General features: G+C 40.8%; 2 protein-coding genes across 2 annotated transcripts; both read right to left on the bottom strand.

Annotated features, from left to right (window-relative positions):
• Positions 1-262: 262 nt before the first annotated feature.
• Positions 263-1,939, bottom strand: LOC118407728 (zinc finger protein 135-like). Its single transcript, XM_035808246.1, has one exon. It carries the CDS (start codon positions 1,937-1,939, stop codon positions 821-823), a length of 1,119 nt encoding a protein of 372 aa, XP_035664139.1. The 3' UTR covers positions 263-820.
• Positions 1,940-8,984: 7,045 nt separating this feature from the next.
• On the bottom strand, positions 8,985-14,042 carry LOC118407603 (gastrula zinc finger protein XlCGF57.1-like). Its single transcript, XM_035808103.1, has 2 exons — positions 13,945-14,042; positions 8,985-11,295 (listed from the first exon to the last, which is right to left on the bottom strand). The coding sequence occupies exon 2, from the start codon at positions 11,291-11,293 to the stop codon at positions 9,500-9,502; it is 1,794 nt and encodes a 597-aa protein (XP_035663996.1). The 5' UTR covers positions 11,294-11,295; positions 13,945-14,042; the 3' UTR covers positions 8,985-9,499.
• Between the last annotated feature and the right edge of the window lie 1,636 nt (positions 14,043-15,678).

Genomic DNA, 15,678 nt, shown 5'->3' on the forward strand with positions numbered 1-15,678 from the left:
TAGGTGAATCAGGCATGCGGGATGATATGCGCAGGATTTCTTATTCAATTGCAATTAAGAACTTGAAACAGGGTAATGACATTATTCAAATATGACTTAAATCCGCACCAATTTTTCGTCATTTCCTCTCCATTTATTTTGTAAAATCTTCATCTTTGCCAATATTAAGCCATATGTGATATATCTATACACGTTTAATGCTAAAACTGCTACGGCAAAGGAGTTAGAATAATCAAAGTCAAATCAAAGAATTTGCATACACTTACTTTATTTTGACAGCGCTTTATTAGAATCAAAACAAAGTTATCATATATGTTGATAGAATATAAACTGCTATCAGCTACAAATACTAAGAATACAAGTGTACAAACAGACGACATGTACCAAGTACATGCATAGAAATAGTATATACAATGTGAGATTCTTGTAGATGTTATTCTTTCTTATAAATCAAAGAAATATACGGATGTTTAAAAAGTTCAAAAATGTTTCCACTGAGTGAAAAGAAGAAATTAAGTGTCGATTTTTTCCTCACAATTAAACAAGTACGCCTTAATTTATAGGTACTAAAACTATCTCAGATGCAAAACCAACCTCTATGAGTCAATGACTAGGAGCTATTTTACACAAGCACTCTATCTGGAACATTTGTCATAAACCCTACAAGGTTTTTAGCATATTGATAGTAAATAATGGTGAGATTTCCTAGCTGCAAAGTAGTTACACTGATGACACTTCTAAGGTTTCCCTCCTCTGCGAGTTCTTATATACTTGACTTGTTGGACATTTGAGTTGCCCTGTACCCGCACACTCCGCACATCTAGGTCTTTTTAACGGTGTGCTTTCTTAAATGTCGATTAAAGGAGGTTCTATGTGCAGCAGAATAGTCACACTGGCCACATTTGTAGGTTTCTCCTGTATGGGTTCTCATATGTTGGGATAAGGTAGATTTTTTAGCCGCCCTGTACCCACACTCCCCACATATGTAGGGTCTCTCACCGGAATGTCTTCTTTGATGGTCGATCAAATGATGTTTGTGTGATGCGGAATAGTCACACTGATCACACTTGTAGGGTTTTTCACCTGTGTGGGTTCTCATGTGTCGGGATAAGTCAGGCTTTCGAGCCGCCCTGTATCCGCACTCCTCACATATGAAAGGTTTTTCACCAGTGTGTATCGTTAAATGTTCGGCCAACTTATACTTCTTTGCTGCAGAATAGTCACACTGGTTACACTTGTAAGGCTTTTCTCCTGTATGTGTTTTCATGTGTTGGGATAAGGTAGATCTTTGAGCCGCCCTGTACCCGCACTCCCCACACATGTACGGTTTCTTACCGGTATGTCTTGTTTGATGGTCGATCAAATATTGTCTACGTGCTGCGGAATAGTCGCACTGGCCACACTTGTAACGTCTTTCCCCTGTGTGGGTTCGTATATGGCGGGATAAGGTAGACCTTTTAGCCGTCCTGTACCCACACTCCCCACACATGTAGGGTTTCTCACCGGTGTGTTTTGCTTGATGTTCTTCCAAGGTGGATTTCTGTGCAGCAGAATAGTCACACTGATCACACTTGTAGGGCCTTTCTCCTGTATGGGTTCTGATATGTCTGGATAAGTCAGACTTCTGATTTGCCCTGTGCCCACACACCCCGCATATATAGGGTTTCTCGCCACTGTGTTTTGCAACATGTTGCTCCAAAGTCGACTTATGTGCAGCAGAATAGCCGCACTGGTCACACTGTAAAGGTCTTTCTCCTGTATGGATTCTTATATGTCGGGATAGGTGAGACCTATAAGCTGTCCTGTACCCACAATCTCCACACATGTAGGGTTTCTCACCATTGTGTTTTGCAACATGCTGCTCCAAAGTCGACTTATCTGCAGCAGAATAGTCACACTGGTCGCACTTGTAGGGTCTCTCTCCCGTATGGATTCTCATGTGTCGGGATAAGTGAGACTTTTTATCTGTCCTGTACCCACACTCTACACACATGTAGGGTTTGTCACCGGTGTGTTTAACCACATGCCTTCCCATATCGCCTCTGCTCTCCTGTACCTGTGAGGTTGATGTGTTGTCAGGTTGGGGAAAGTTCACATCACACGTTTCCTGCTGCAGGCCCATGTCTGTTGTCTGGGTCTCCCTGCTGTCACTCTCCTTCCCAGGGTGTCTGGCATCGTACATCTCATTCCCAGGGTGTCCAGGATTTCCAGCACACAGGTTAGCAGTAGAAACCTCACAGCTTGGCTCTTCAATTTCTGCTTTTACACCGAACCTTTCGTCGTTTGGAGCGTCCCTTTCCTCGTCCTGCTGCCGTCCAGTGTCTGTTGCCTGCTCCCAACTGTTGTAAGTCTCGTTCCAAAGATGTCCAGTTGGTTGATAGTCGTATGTTTCCTGGTCCTCACTGTACGTTTCCTGGCACAGCACGTTCTCTTGTCCATCCTGTTGCCATCCAGTGTCTCCTGTCGGCTCCTCTTTGATGTGCGTCTCGTCTGCAGTGTGTTCCGCATGAAGCTCTTTAACAGGAGGCACACGTGTGAACTCCGCCATCTCTAAAATGATGATAAGAAAACAAGTATGAGAAAAACACATAATTTTTATTTAATCATTTTATAATGCAGAAAAAGGCGCAAACTTTACATAAGAAAGTCTTCTGTGCATTTTTTTTTACCGTTTTACTTAGCTCCTGAATTGTTTTTCCAGTAACAAGATCTGGATATGTATCAATTAGGGGATAGAACAACATAGTATTTCCTTATTCAACACAGGCACGAATTGACTCATAGTAAAAACAGAATACATTTATTCAACACAACAATGCAGACACATAGAAAAATAACAATCTATATACACATGCGCCTCCAGAGATTTTGGACTTTAATTGTGGTAGAACAAATATGAGATTGTACAATGGTGTAATAGAGGAGTACAGTGGACGCGTTTATACCATCTGGCATCGGTCAGGTGGAAAATACATTTCACTGGCACTGTAGCTTCTTGGCATCTTCATGATTATGCGAAAATAATGACTGCACACAAAACGGAGTTGACTTCCATATATAGCTATAGCTGCGCACCAAAAAATGATAGGCAGGTCACTACAAGGAAACGTTTCGCATTATGGTGCACGAATATAACGATCGTCACTTAATCTATCATTCATATTATCAAACACTACAATTTTTTGTTATGTCTGGCGGTATATTTGAGATACAAAATGATATTTGGCTTCTCACACATTAGTTTGAATGCCCCCCTCCCCATCATTACCGATCGAAAACACGCCTCTAATTCTAAGTCGCCGCGAAATAAGCCCCCAAAAGGCAGTTTTAACGACAATCAAAGCTCTTACCTGTAGGTCTACGGTGAAAACCGGTCTCCAAAACTCCTACAAATCAGTAAAAATCGCGTCAGTTTGGAGAATATGCAAACTCAAGACGAGACGCAGTAACAAAATGGCGGACGTCAGCTCTCACCGGGGTAAAGGTGAGAGGTCACAAACCTGATACACCATGGGTCAAACCACAGATCGCCGCATAACGCTTTACTCTTCTGGTTTGAACCTAGCAAAAATAACGCTACAAATGAAATAGTTGCGGTTATTATTCAGGTATTTTATGAAAGAGTAATAAAAAAAACGTCATGTATGTATTTCAACACTAATGTAGATTTCTTGATAAACATAACAATTGTTCTACCACAATTTATACGTCTCAGGTTAGGTTTTGACGGTTAGGCCAAGCCAGGTGGAATCTTAAATGCACAGAATTTCTTCTTCATTTCACGTTTAGATCTTGAAACACTGCTGCCACAAGGATGCTATTGGGGTACGATTCAAATCAACACCTTGTATTTTGCTTGGTCTACACTTCTTCCGAGAAATTATATTATTTTTTTCTGTCAAAATTACGCCATGGTTGGAAATGGCTACATATTACAGGCTGCGAAGGCAATATCATGATTATCAGACGATATAAACCAACACCAATGCAGATTACTACCTTTGCTGATACTTAGTTTATTTGGAATGAGCTTTACCAAAATTATGCTCAGTATCATCTATATAGCTATGAGGTTAAAGAATACAAATACATGTGTACAAAACATAACTGCATGTATACAAATCGGTGCGTATAAATGGAAATGTTAGAACGTTCCATCAAATAAAGTAGAAAATGCAAGTAAGTATACCAACGTTAAAAAATCTTCCAGTATTCAAATCATTACCGACATGCGTACAGTGCATGAAAAAACAAAAATCGTTTCAAAACTATCTCTATTCTACAACCTACATTTATATGTTACGCCAAACGTAGTTACTCAAGCAACTGGATATGGTTTTGGAAACGGTCAGACGTTTCAACTGCTATCCAGCAGTTTTCGTTAGTGACACGAATCATATCCAGTTGCTTGAGTAGCTACTTTTTGGCGTACCTGGATGTGTAACCTACATCGAGGTGCGTTTATATGTCTTCACATTTTAAAAAAGGGGATTTCTTACGTAATGTCACAAACAAATAAGTGATCAACTTAACATAAAAGAGAAAAGTGCATATCTATGCTTATGGCCCTAGGCACTTAAACTATCTTAGATAGAAAATCTACATCTATGAAGTATCAGGTAAAATTAAAAAGAGAGAAATTAAAAAGATTAAGTCAATGCCAAAGTACAAAACCTACATCGGTCCGGCACATATGCTATAATCTTCGCAAGATCACTGGGACATGTCTGCCTCTTATGTAGAATTCCTTACCACAGAGTAGTTCTTGGGCCCAGATATAGATAAGCCTGGAGGTCTTTTAACACAAGCTGGCCATTATGTCTTATATGGCTTTCCTCCTCTGTGAGTTCTTATATGCTTAGGTTTTTAGACATTTGAGTTGCCCTGTTCCAGCAAGCTTTGCACATCTAGGTCTTTTTCCTGGTGTGCTTTCTTACATGTCGATTAAAGGAGGATTTTTTTGCAGCGGAATAGTCACTTCTAAGGTTATTCTCCTGTTATTCTCCTGTATGTGTTTTCATGTGTTTGGATAAGTTGGACCTTTGAGCTGTCCTGTACCCACACTCCCCACACATGTAGGGTTTCTGACCACTGTGTTTCATTATATGTTGGTCCAAATTGCCTTTCTGTGCAGCAGAATAGTCACACTGGTCGCACTTATGGGGTTTTTCTCCTGTATGGATTCTCATATGTATGGTTAAGTCAGACTTTTGAGCTGATCTGTACCCACAATCTCCACACATGTAGGGTTTCTCACCACTGTGTTTCATTAGATGTTGGTCCAAAGTGGATTTCAGTGCAGCAGCATAATCACACTGGTCACACATGTAGGGTTTTTCTCCTGTGTGGGTTTTCAAATGTCGAGATAAGCTTCCTTTATACTTTGTCCTGTGCCCGCATTCCCCACACATGTAGGGTTTCTCACCACTGTGTTTTGCAACATGTTGCTCCAAACTCGACTTATGTGCAGCAGAATAATCACACTGGTCACACTTGTAGGGTTTTTCTCCTGTGTGGGTTCTCATATGTTGGGATAAGTGGTGCTTTTGAGCTGTCCTGTACCCACACTCCCCACACATGTAGGGTTTCTCACCACTGTGTTTCATTAGATGTATGTCCAAGGTGGATTTATGTGCAGCAGAATAGTCGCACTGGTCACACTTGTACGGTTTATCTCCTGTGTGGATTCGCATATGTTTGGATAAGTTAGACTTTTGAGTCGCTCTGTACCCACACTCCCCACACAAGTAGGGTTTCTCACCGGTGTGTATTGCTACATGTTGCTCCAAATGCGATTTTCGTGATGCAGAATAGTTACACTGGTCACATTTATAGTTTTTTTCTCCTGTGTGGGTTCTCATATGTTGGGATAAATCAAACTTCCTAGCCGTCCTGTACCCACACTCCCCACACATGTAGGGTTTCTCACCAGTGTGTTTTGCTACATGTTTATTCAAATCCCCTTTTTGAGCAGCAGAATAGTCACACTTGTCACACTTGTAGGGTCTTTCTCCTGTGTGGGTTCTCATGTGTGCAGATAGGTGAGACTTCCGAGTTGTCCTGTACCCACACTCCCCACACATGTAGGGTTTCTCATCAGTACGTCTAACCACATGCCTTCCCATATTGCCTCTGCTCTCCTGTACCTGTGAGGTTGATGTGTTGTCAGGTTGGGGAAAGTTCACATCACACGTTTCCTGCTGCAGGCCCATGTCTGTTGTCTGGGTCTCCCTGCTGTCACTCTCCTTCCCAGGTTGTCCAGAATGCTCTATCTCCTTCCCAGGATGTTCTCCGACACTAAAAAATCCACAACTGGACTCTTCCATTTCTGCTCTTACACCGCCGCACGTTTTGTCATTTGGAACGGTCGTTTCCTCGTCCTGCTGCCGTCCCGTTTGCTCCCAACTGTTGTAAGTCTCGCTCCAAGCATAACCGGTCAGTTTGTTTTCATTGTAGTTGTAGGTTTCCTGGCACAGCACGTTCTCTTGTCCATCCTGTTGCCATCCAGTGTCTCCTGTCGGCTCCTCTTTGATGTGCGCCTCGTTCGCAGTTAGTTCCACATGAAGCTTTTTAACGGAAGGCACAAATGCGAACTCCTCCATGTCTAAAATGATTATAAGAGAACAATGATGAGAAAAAACAGAAAAGGCGCAAATTTTACATAAGAATTTCTTCTGTAAAAGTAGTTTACCCGTTTTAGCGTCTCATTTTTTTTCAGTATTACACAAGACTTGGATATGTATCAATTAGGGTATACATATAGAACAACATAGTATTTCTTTAGTCAACTCAGGCACGAATTGACTCATTGTACAAACAGAATGCATACAACACAACAATACAGACACATAGACACATAACAATCTATGGCATCTATATACAAATGCGCTTCCAGAGGTTTTGACGTTATGTTTGTGGTAGAATGAACATGACTTACAGTAAGCACAGACTGCCCAATTGTGTAATATACTAGTAAAGGTGGACACGTAAATATATGATATAGCACTGTTTACGCCATCTGGTTGAACTTCAAGCACAGCCAAACGGCTCTGATTCTGATTTGGAATAGCGGGTTAAGTTGCTGAATTGGTGGTCTGGTTTCGGAGAGGGGCGTAAATCCCCTAAAGATAAACTTGAAAGGGTATAGAACCAAGCTGCCCGATTCTGCACAAACAACTATAACACGGATTCTAGTGTTACCAAAATGAAAACAGATTTGCAGTGGAGGTCACTTGAAGACAGAAGGAAAATGTCCAGACTTTCCATGATGTACAAAATGACCAATAAACTGGTGGACGTACCAACGGATAAGTATCTAATACCAGCTCAAAAAAGAACAAGAAACAGTCATGCCTTCAAATACCAGAGTTACCAACCTAGGATTGATGTGTTCAAAAATTCGTACTTTCCCAGAACTATCGTAGAGTGGAACTTGTTATCACCAAGTACAGTAGGGGCATCTTCTCTCGGTAGTTTTAAAGAACGCTTGCAGATAGATGTGCAAAAGTTAGGGGTAACAAGTCGTTCGGTGTAATATAACCAGCTACTGCCGCGCTGCGTGCCTGCAAAGCTGGTGTGTTACGCCGAACGGCGGTTATACCGGCTATATAGATACAGATACAGAAATCTTGGTAGCTATTATATTGTTTCCGCCTGTCTCTACTCCTTTCTTACATTTGGATATGTGATACCATACAGAGCTTTCTTTTTCACAGTGTAAGTGAGCTCAATGAAACGTCTTGTTTTATGATGCACGAATATAACCGTTTTCATTTCGTCTATCATTTATGTTGTTATCAGATACAACAATTTTTCTGATTTGCACCTCAAATTTTGACATCTCGATCATTCGTTTCAATGCCCCCCTCCCCATCGACTACAAATCACAAACACGCCTCTAATTCCAATTCGCCGCCGAACAAGCGCCAACCAGGCAGCATTAACGACAATCAAATGTCTTACCTGAACGTCTATGGAAGTAAGCGGTCTCCACGACTCCTACAAATCGGTAAAAATCGCGTCAGTTTGGAGGACTTGAAAAACGCTAGACGAGACGAAAAACAAAATGGCGGACGTCAGCTCACTACCGGGGTAAAGGTGAGAGGTCACAAACCTGATACTCAATGGGTCAAACCACAGATCGCCGCATAGCGCTTTACTCTCCTGGTTTTGAACCAAGCAAAAATAACGCTATAAATGAAATAGTCAATTATAATTCAAGTATTTTATGAAAGAAGACTCCAGGAAGTCTAGTGTATGTATTCTAACAGTAATGAAGATTGCTTCATAAACAAAACAAACGTTCTACTTCAATTTCTACGTCTCAGATTCTGTCAGGTTTTGAATGTTAGGCCAGGCCAAGCCAGGTGGAATCCGACATACACAGGACTTCGTCTACGTTTCACGTTTATATCTCAAAACACTAGTGCTACCACACGGATGCTATTGGACTACGATTGAAATCAACACCTAATTAGCTTGGTTTACACTTCTTCCGGAAAATTATGTTATTTTCTTCTGGCAAAATTACACAATGGTAGGAAATGTCTATATATATATCAAGCTGGCGCAAGCGAATCAAAATCATCAGACGATATAAACCAACACCAATGCAAATTACTGCCTTTGCTGACACTTTTTATTTTGAATGAGCTTTACCAAAATTATGCTCTATATACCATCTATATTGCTATGAGGTTAAAGAATGCGAATACATGACTACAAAACAAATGTGCATGTATACAAATCTGTGCATATTATGCCATATAGATGGAAATATAAGATCGTTCTATCAAATAAAGTAGAAAAATGCAAGTACGTATACCAATGTTATAAATGTTCCAGTATTCAAATTAATACCGACATGTGTATATTGGATGAAAAAAAAGATCGTATCGCAACTATCTCAAGTCTAAAACCTACATCTATATTATCTTTACAGCCCGATTTCAAACAAGCTTTCTTACATAAATGTTATCAACAAATAAGCGGTCAACACATAAGAAAGGAGCACATCTATCATGGCTACTATCTTAGGTACAAAACCTACATCTATGCAGTTTTAGGTGTGACTATATCTATTGTACCTACATCTATAGAGTTTTAGGTATATCTATATCTATGTATGTGGCAGTACTTTATGTTTGGGACTGCATTGTTAGCAGCGACACCTACCTGCAGTTCAAAGTGAACCTCTACAGCTGTCGCCTGTATGAGCTCTTACAGTTTAAAAAGATAAAGCTGACTACCACCCCACCCCCATGACCTGAAGGTCAAGAGACTATGTAGGTAGGTGAAGCTGTTTGCTGTACATTTGTCACATTTGTGGATTTGTTTGTTTTTTTGGTATATAAAAAGTAGATAAAGATGAGATTTCGTAGCTAGCTGCAAAGTAGTTACACTGATAACACTTATAATATGTTTTTACCTCCTGTGTGGGTTCTTAAATTCTTGACTTTTTAGACATTTCAGTTGCCTTGTTCCAGTACACTTTTCACATCTAGGTCATTTTACTGGTGTGCGTACTTACATGTCGGTTTAAAGAGGATTTATCTGAAGCAGAATAGTCACATTGGTCACATTTGTAGGGTTTTTCCCCTGTGTGGGTTCTCATATGGATTGATAAGGTAGACCTATGAGCTGTCCTGAACCCACACTCCCCACACATGTAGGGTTTCTCGCCGGTATGTCTTGTCTGATGGTCGATGAGATGGTGTTTTTCTGCAGCAGAATAGTCACACTGGTCACACTTGTAGGGTTTTTCCCCTGTATGGGTTCTCATATGTCTGGATAGGTGAGACCTATAAGCTGTCCCGTAACCACACTCCCCACACATGTAAGGTTTCTCGCTAGTATGTTTTACTTGATGTTGTTTCAACTTGGATTTATCTGTAGCAGAATAGTCACACTGCTCACACTTGTAAGGTTTTTCTCCTGTGTGGCTTCTCATGTGTTTTGATAGGTCGGACTTTTTCGCTGACCTGTACCCACACTCCCCACACATGTAGGGTTTTTCGCCAGTGTGTTTTACTTGATGTTGTTTCAACTTGGACTTATCTACTGCAGAATAGTCGCACTGGTCACACTTGAAGGGTTTCTCACCGGAATGGGTTTTCTGATGGTCGATCAAATTATGTTTTACTGCTGCCGCATAGTCGCACTGGTCACATTTGTAAGGTTTTTCCCCTGTGTGGGTTCTCATGTGTTTTGATAGGTCGGACTTTTCAGCTGACCTGTACCCACATTCACCACACATGTAGGGTTTCTCACCGGTGTGTCTTACTAGATGTTTGTCCAAATCACCTTTCCGTGCTGCAGAATAGTCACACTGGTCACATTTGTAGGGTTTTTCACCTGTATGGATTCTCATATGTTTGGATAAGTGGTGCTTTCTAGCCGACCTGTACCCACACTCACCACACATGTAGGGTTTCTCACCACTGTGTACTTGTAGATGTTCATTCAAAGAAGACTTCCGTGCAGCAGAATAGTCACACTGGTCACATTTGTAGGGTTTTTCCCCTGTGTGGGTTCTCATATGTCGGGATAAGTCAGACTTCTTAGCCGTCTGGTACCCACACTCCTCACATATGTACGGTTTATCACCGGAATGTCTTGTCTGATGGTAGATTAAATGATGTTTCTCTGTTGCGGAATAGCCACACTGATCACACAGGTAACGTCTTTCCCCTGTGTGGATTCTCATATGTCGGGATAATTGGTGCTTATGTGCTGTCCTGTACCCACAATCCCCACACATGTAGGGTCTCTCACCGGTACCAGTGTGTTTTCTTAGATGGATGTCCAAAGTGAGTTTTTCTGCAGCAGAATAGTCACACCGGTCACACATCTGCTGCAGGCCCATGTCTGTTCTCTGGGTCTCCCTGCTGTCACTCTCCTTCCCAGGAATTCCCGTGCAGTCTATCTCCTTCCCAGGATGCCCAGCACACAGTTCTCCAGTAGAAAGCTCACAGCTGGACTCTTCCATTTCTGCTTTTACACCGCACGTTTCGTTATTTGGAGCGTCCCTTTCCTCGTCCTGCTGCCGCCCCGTGTCTGTTGTCTGCTCCCAACTGTTGTAAGTCCCGTCCCAAGGATGTCCGGTTGGTTGGGTTGCGTGGTAGTAGTCACGTGTTTCCTGGTCCTCACTGTACGTTTCCTGGCACAGCACGTTCTCTTGTCCATCCTGCTGCCATCCAGTGTCTCCTGTCTCCTCCTCTTTGATGTGCGTCTCGTTCACAGTTTGTTCCGCATGAAGCTCTTTAACGGGAGACACACATGTGAACTCCGCCATGTCTAAAATGATGGTAAAACATATGGATAAAAACATTAATTCGTCGTATTTTCAAACCAGAAAGGGCTCAGATTTAAAACAAGAAATTCTTCTGTCAAAGTAGTGGACCCGTTTAAGCTCATCAGTTGTGTTTCCAGTAACAAGGTTGGGATATATTCTAGCTTATGATACACACATGGGATTCATCAACCTAGCTAGGTCATGATTCATGATTCGTCATTGGCAGTAACGGACTCATAGTATAGTAAAAACATATTAATACTAGTATATATACATACAGAAAGCAACATAGACATAGACAAAGGTAACGATCGATAGACACAGGTGCCTCCAGAGGTTTTCGACGAATATTTTGTAGTAGAATGAAACTGAGTTAGGGTCCGACTGTAGAATCGTGCTAAACTAGAGGAAGGACGACATACTGTTTACATCAAACGTATGAAAAACAAGTGCTTTAAAAAAGCTGGCATTTTGCCAAGGTTTGTGTGTGTAAACGTTTTTTTCTAGTTATTGGAATGTGCTGAAACTATTGTTTATATTAAATGGATGTCAAAAAGGAAACAAGAACAATTGAAAATTACCCTCCCCCTGGACTCGAACCTGGGTCGCACGGACCGTAGCTCTGCAAATCAGGCTGACGTCAGAGGTATGACTCCTGAACCCGGAAGTCACTTCCCTGCATCCTAGCGCACTTTTCAGAAAACGATATCTCAGCAATCGTTTACCCCCTGCTTTAACATTTTTACATTGTCACGGTCTCCATAGTACATACTACAAATCTGGTAAGTTTGAAGGTCCAGTTCTTTTTTTATATTACAGGGCGATCAATGACAAATCGTGCTGGTTCGGAAAATGCCATTTTCGCACTGGAAATCCTACGAATGAATATTAATTGATTCGCAAGCGACTCTGGGATAGGCTATATGTAACTGTTATATACGATTTATTAGAAAAACATTTCGTTTTTGTGAATTGCTAATGCAACATTAAAATGTTAGAGCAATAATTTGATTATATGCTGCATCAATCTAAGGAATATCATACTTCATTCATTTAATCTAATCAAATATCAGGGGCCATTACGGACCACAATGACTCATGACAGAGCTTTTAACCCTATTCAGACCGGGCTTTTTTGGTCATCCCTGGACCGGGGGAGGGGGGTCTTTTGAGGCCCTCCACTTCTAAGTCCTATAACTCTAAAACGACATGCCGTAAGGCCACCAAATTTTTAGGACATAATTTCGACATAATATCTAACAAGTATGTGACGTTTGACGTTACGTTGACGTAAGATGACGTAATTATGACGTCATCAATTTGATTACATTGGCCAAACCCATGAAAAAGGGGTATTCTCAGAAAACTTCAAGTTATGCTGCAAAAATGTAACAACAAGTGCAGATAACAGAATAATAATGTTCATTACGACTTGCGTTGCCAATAGCAACATCAATGACGTCAATATGACGTCATAAAATGACGTCATGCACATCTAAGATACGAGTTGGGCTCCGCCATATTATATCCACCACCTTGAATTTTTAAAAATACTTTTTTTGCAACAAATAATCACAAAGGGCAATGGAAATAGACTAAATTCATTCATTTAGATGGTTTTTGATGAAAAAATACCAGGTAGTTACAAATTTTAAGGGATAATTAGCTTGTTATTCTTGATCTGGCCATTCGGTCCGCCATCTTGGATTTTGGGCTGATGACGTCATCAAATTAGCATAATTTATGCATATATGATTATGAAAGATATACTGAATAATATAAGATTTTATTTATGTAACGAAATCGCAGTAATATAGCAAATAGATGTGAAAAATACATAGTTAGAACCAAAAATAGTGATTTTTGGCAAAACTGCCTGTCAACAAACGGTTGTCATGGCAACAAGAAAAAATGGAAAATTTGTCAAACTTCGTAAAATTGTTGCCAACAATATTTTAGGAAAACTCACCGAATTTGGTGGCTCTAGCGTAAGCCGTTCTGTCGTTATAGGACATCGAAGTTAGCGCGGGCCTCAAAAGCCCCCCCCCCCCCCCCCCGGTCTGAATAGGGTTAAGAAGTATACAAATGCATGGCAGATTTTGAACAGGTCCGTTCATTCCAAGATTCCAACATCACAACAGCGACTACTCTGGTCACAATGCATTGGCACTGCAGGTTTTTGGAAAAGTCATAATTATGCCCAAATAATTCTTGTATGCAAGACGACACTTGAATATAAATTGAATTGAACTCCTAGCTGCGCAATTTGTGAACGTACAGCTTTTCTTCGCATTTTACAGGTGAGCACTCCTGAAAACTCCGTTGTTATTAATATGCCTGGTATTACGGTGTTTGCACGTGACTATATAATATAGAATTTCTACTAACCGATTAAGAGCGCACGAGCATAATCACCGTCAAATAATATATCATTTATACTTATCAAAACAACATTTTCGTGATTTCGTGATGCAACATTTCTGACCGTGTATTGCAGGTAAAAATCGATATTTGGCAGCAGTTACATCACTCTTTACTTTCAATGCCCCCCCCCCCCCCCCAACTACCGATCATAAACACACCTCTTTAATTCTAGTTTACCACTAAACAAGCACCAACTAGAGTCATCTAACGACACTCAAATGTCTTACCTGTAAGTCTATGGTGGTTAGCGTTCTGCAAGCCTTCTGGGATCACGAAAAAATCGTGTAAGTTTGGGGGAGATGAGCACCAAAGACGATGACATAAAACCAAAATGGCGGATGTTAGCTCATGAACGGGGCAAAGGTCAGAGGTTACAAACCTGATATCACTGGGTCAAATTAAAGTTATATTAAAGTCATATTTAAGTTCGCCGCATAACGCTCTACTCTCGTGGTTTTAAGGTTACCAAGGCTTGTTTTTCAATTTGTCCTTCATTATATATAGAAAAAAACTCACCAATACACTTGAGCATGATTAATTTGTGGGGTAATGGGTGGGGCATGTTGACAACATATGCTGTTCTTTCAGTTCCTTTCGGCACGGCAGCCATGTTTTCTCAGCAGTAGGACTTACAGCTGACCTGTGCGACCTCACCACAGGTCCAGGTATAAGCTATTTCGTACAGTACGCTACGCATGTGCGGGCAACATGGAATCTGGGCAATATGCCAAAAGTTAAAGAACCATGAATGTAAACATTCCGCCATTTTGAATGCGCCATTTATACCGTCTGGATACTGTTACGGTGCACCCAAAGGGAACAATGTTTACTTCTGATGGGCCGTGACCTTTGACATAACACCCAGGATTCCTAGCATCCGCACATGTGTAATGAACTCTGCTAAAGACCTTATGCAAAGGCAAGCAATTCTATTGCGCCCAATTTTTCTCAAACGTTCGGAACTATTACCGCGCATGGAATCCCCGTCGCGGTAAATCGTGCGAGGTATGTTGCCAGGGCCTTGATAACTTTTTCTTGGGTTGTGATGCGAGGCTTTCACTTCTAGGCCCGGCCAAGCAGGCCAAGTCAACAAAAACGGCTGATATACCCAGAGTTTTGAATGAAAAAAACCATAACAACGATTGGATATATATAACCAACCCCATATGTAATACTGCTAAACCAATGAATCAAAAGGCAATGTAAATCAACACAGAATCAATGGCTTTGTTTTATTTACATCCCTTTACTTTGAATGATCAAACAGCATCAAGTTCTCAAACATGTATAAGATATTGCAACACAAAATGCAGAATAACCTCAGAATACAAGTGCACGGAATACTAAGTACATGTAGACAATACAAAATATGCTAATTGTTAGCTATGTATATATTATGCTGCGAGATGTTGCAAACTAAAAATAAATACAAACACCTATACAAAAACGTTTAGATACTTCCGTGACATCTACGATTTCTACAATTCTTTAAGAAAAGGAACAGTCGATTCTAACACAAAAGGTAAATCTATGCGTAAGTACTAAAACTATCTTATGTTCAGAATCTACAACTATTAAAGTATCAGGTGCAATTTGACTTAAGCATTTGTTCAAACTAACGTCTTGAAACATTTCCTATAAATCTAACCAGGCTATCTGAACATGTCTGCCTCTAATGTAAATTTCCTTTCTACACAGTAGTTATCGGGCCCTGGTATAGACTGACAACAGATAATGTTTTGACCGCTGGATGCGATTTGTTTTTCTAAATGACCGTTCACGTTTTAAAAGGCAAAAACGTTGTATGCTGTACATTTGTCACACACGTAGATGTAGGTTCTTTGGTATGTCTTGTCAAATGTTTCAGGAGATGAGATTTCCTAGCCACCGAGTAGTTTTAGATTGACGTCATAAGGTTCTTTTCCTGTGTGAGTTCTCATGTGTTGGGCTAAATTAGACCG

Source organism: Branchiostoma floridae, unplaced genomic scaffold (genome assembly GCF_000003815.2).
Source record: "Branchiostoma floridae strain S238N-H82 unplaced genomic scaffold, Bfl_VNyyK Sc7u5tJ_1439, whole genome shotgun sequence".
Taxonomy (NCBI): Eukaryota; Metazoa; Chordata; class Leptocardii; order Amphioxiformes; family Branchiostomatidae; genus Branchiostoma; species Branchiostoma floridae.

Coding starts and splice junctions, on each gene's coding strand:
- LOC118407728 (XM_035808246.1), bottom strand. CDS start 1,939: ATGAGAATCCATACGGGAGAGAGACCCTACAAGTGCGACCAGTGTGAC.
- LOC118407603 (XM_035808103.1), bottom strand. CDS start 11,293: ATGGCGGAGTTCACATGTGTGTCTCCCGTTAAAGAGCTTCATGCGGAA.